General features: G+C 38.7%; 1 protein-coding gene across 5 annotated transcripts in view; it reads right to left on the bottom strand.

Annotated features, from left to right (window-relative positions):
- Positions 1-3,989, bottom strand: part of LOC106460779 (RNA polymerase II degradation factor 1-like) — a 19,402-nt gene that overhangs the window by 11,087 nt on the left and 4,326 nt on the right. For all 5 annotated transcript variants that reach the window (XM_013920515.2, XM_022387567.1, XM_022387568.1 and 2 more), the window contains exon 2: positions 2,773-2,895. In XM_013920515.2, the coding sequence (XP_013775969.1) occupies positions 2,773-2,879 (107 nt within the window). In that variant the 5' untranslated portion in view covers positions 2,880-2,895. The remainder of the gene's footprint in view (positions 1-2,772; positions 2,896-3,989) is intronic.

Genomic DNA, 3,989 nt, shown 5'->3' with positions numbered 1-3,989 from the left:
ATGATAAATTTTATGCACTTGGCTCTAGGCTAGGTGATCCCGCTCTACGTCTTTACTTTAGGCTTATTATATCAACACTCAATACAGTTATGAGGTTTCATGGGACATCCCCCCTCACGAACTATTCTGTCTAGATAAATGCATTTTGGCTTTTATGACTCCTCCTATTTCGAGAAATCAAGCGCGACGTGACGTGAAACACTGACATTTATCTAGGTTAGTGCTCGCCCCCCAATGGCACAGCGGAATGTCTACGGACTTACAACGCTAGAATCCGGGTTTCGATACCCGTGGTGGGAGAACACAGATAATCAATTGTGTAGCTTTGTGCTTAATTATAAACAAACAAATATAGGTTAGATTAGCGACCCTGTAACCAACAAATTCGTTGATCCACAGGCGAATTGATACAGCACTAGTTAAAAAAATATGTGCTTAAAAAGGCTGATGATGTTCATATGGAACCACTTCGGTAATTCTAGGATTAGATTAGGGTTCTAGGCATCGTATGACTATTGCCACTACTTTATAACAAAGTCCAATATTTGCTTCTGTAAATTCGAAAATTTGTTCGCTGCTTTATATGGAAACAAAACAAATATATTTTTTGAAATTTCGTACAAAGCTATACAAGGACTACGTGTGTATAGCCGCTCCGTATTTTAAACTGATAAAGAGTAGAGGGAAGGCAACTAGTCAACATCACCCACCGCCAACTCTTGGACTACATTGGTCTGGCTAAACAGTGTGATTTGACCGAGCTTACCGGACTGGGAATCCGATGATCGCGGCTTCAAAACTTGGTGCTACTAAACACACTTCACACTTTTAGTTGTGGGTGTTATACAATCTGCTATAGCTCATTCTTCCATAACTGGAAAACCTTGCATCTTTGTTTGAACTTATTTTTATCTCTACTCCAGCTTACAATTTGCTATAGCTCATTCTTCCATAACTGGAAAACCTTGCATCTTTGTTTAGGTGAAATTTTAAAAATCGTTATGCAGATTTCTATATTTAGTTAGTCCTCGTAAACAGCATGTGAAAGTTCGTAAACTCGCGGTGATCCTCTAACTTAGACAGAAGTTATATGCTAAAACACATTTGCAGTGGAGGCTTATGCTTATTTGATCCTATTCCTGAAATGCCTGTCGGAAATCAATGTACACGAGTGCCACATCTCTGCACTATACAGGGGGTTCATTGCTACATCTCTGCATTATACAGGGGGTTCATTGCCACATCTCTGCACTATACAGAAGGTTTATTACTACATCTCTGTACTATGCAGAAGGTATATTACCACATCTCTGCACTATACAGAAGGTTTATTACCACATCTCTGCACTATACAGAAGGTTTATTACCACATCTCTGTACTATACAGAAGGTTTATTATCACATCTCTGCACTATACAGAAGGTTTATTACCACATCTCTGCACTATACAGAAGGTTTATTATCACATCTCTGCACTATACAGAAGGTTTATTACCATATCTCTGTACTATGCAGAAGGTTTATTGCGTTGTATTAAAATAATTATGAACACGAAATCAGCAAGTCACGTGACAACCAGAACAGAAAAAAGTCCCAGTGTAACAGCATACATCAGAACTACATTTTGACTTTTTTTGGCATTTCGTAAGTAGTATGATGATATCGAAATTTTAATGCTTTTGAGAAGGTTATGTAACAGCCTTTTCTGACGCAAGCTATTAATATACTCAGATCATAAAAATGCGTTCAGATCGAGGATTAAAAATTCCCAAGACAGTGATTATTCTTGTACTTAATGGCATTGGAAAACAAAAGATCATCCAGCAAGAGACCTGCAACAAGTCGTACCTCAGCCATATTAAGCAGAGTGTGGCGTCTTGTAACAGGTGAGAATCCACGAACACAAAGGTCAGTGGCTAAAGCTGTCCACATAATCAAAAGGATATTTGCCTGGAAAAACAACACAAGTAATGTATGTGCAAGTTGTTTCCACAGCATAGTTTACTCGACACATACTTCAAGCAAATGGAGAATGGAATAGGTAGTCATGCTATTCAATTTGAAGACATATCAGCCAACTTGTCAGACGCAGCGCCTACGCTTTTTTTGAGTAAATGGACTGTAAGAACGGACACTGGGAAACCGTCGTCAACGTACAATACATAGACTATGGAAAGCATGCAAGGGGTAGTAGCGTGTTTTTGAAATGACAACCGTACGATGAAACGTTTCGCAATGGAAACTATATTACAGGGCTATTTTCAAAGTGCAAGGCCGTCAGATACAACATGACCAGATGTGACGACATCAACTGTAAAGACGTGGTGAAGCCTCAAACTTGTTTTGGTATTACTTGTTTGTTTGTTTTGAAGCTAAGCACAAAGCTACACAAGGGGCTATCTGTACTCTGCCCACCACGGGTATCGAAAACTGGTTTCTAGCGCTGTAAGTCCGCAGACATACCGCTGTGCCACTTGAGGGCGTTTTGGTATTACGTATTCAACCTCTGTATAGGGTGTAATAATAAGTAAAATGGATTTAAGACACTAACAGAAGTTAAATGGAGATCATTATATAAAGTTTTAAACAAACTGTTTTGTTTGGCCTAGTTTAGGGTTAGTAATTTAGGGCGTTGTTCCCGAAATAGATTTAACCCAGAAGAATGACTTAAAACTAAAATTAAATAAATATTTAACATAGTCTTCTTACCAAAAATCGGTTAAAACGAATCTAAACAGAAAATTACGAGATCCAAAGTTTTGATAAACTTACGTCGTTGCGGCTAAAACGATCACTCGGCGAAGTTTCACACTTTTGGCTTTTAGTCTCCTTTTGATGTCGTTAGAAGAAGGGCTTAAGAGGGAAGTATTTTCATCCATGGATGATACTTTATTTCTGGTGAAAAAAGTAAAAACAACAGAAATTCTGTAAATCAAAAAGATACCAGATCTTATGAAGTTTTATTAACGATCTTCATTTTGCCCGCTGATCATACCTGATTTGTCTATTGTCTCAACAACCGCAATACATAATTTAAACCACTAATGAACAACATCAAATGCAACTTATCTTTTTGGTTGATTAGAAAGGAGAGTATACGCAAATTTGTTTATTTTTTGCGTTTTCACTTGGGGCTAAACGACTAGATCTGAGACGCCCCCATGTTTCAGGTATAACAATTTCTTATTTTGAACAGTGAATCAAGACAATGCAATCAACCGGTAGCACCTGATGCGGCTCATTTCAAGCGAATAGCAGGATTTACTGTTTGTGTGTTTGTTTTTGAATTTCGCGCAAAGCTACACAAGGGCTATCTGCGCTAGCCGTCCCTAATTTAGTAGTGTAAGACTAGAGGGAAAACAGCTAATCATCACCACCCACCGCCAACTCTTGGGTTACTCTTTTACCAATGAATAGTGGATTGACTTTATAACGCCCCACGGCTGAAAGGGGAAGCATGTTTGGTGGGACGGGGATTCGAACCCGCGACCCTCAGACTGCGAGTCGAGCTCCCTAACCACCTGGCCATGCCAGGCCAATTTACTATCACTCGTAAGCTGGGGTAGAGATAAAAATAAGTTCAAACAAAGATGCAAGGTTTTCCAGTTATGGAAGAATAAGTTAGAGCAGATTGTAAGCTGGGGTAGAGATAAAAATAAGTTCTCATAAATGTTGAAACGACGTTCAGTTTCCAGTTTATCTTTTCCATTTTTGTGAATACTTGAAGATTTGAATTTCGCGCAAAGCTACTCGATGGGGTTTATCAGTGCTAGCCGTCCCTAATTTTGAAGTGATACGTTAGTGAAAATGCCACCAGTCACCGCCAATTTTTAAAATTTTTTGGCGGTAACGGGTCGTGATTCATAGAACCTCAAATCCACATATCGGCACGCTGATCACTAACCTTTCATATGTATATTAATTGAAATAGTTTTGGATTGGATTGTTTATAGAACTTTTACTGCGTCGGTTTATTTTTGGTTGTTGTT

This window comes from Limulus polyphemus, unplaced genomic scaffold (assembly GCF_000517525.1).
Source record: "Limulus polyphemus unplaced genomic scaffold, Limulus_polyphemus-2.1.2 Scaffold835, whole genome shotgun sequence".
Lineage (NCBI taxonomy): Eukaryota > Metazoa > Arthropoda > Merostomata > Xiphosura > Limulidae > Limulus > Limulus polyphemus.
This window is presented reverse-complemented; position numbering and strand designations above follow the sequence as displayed.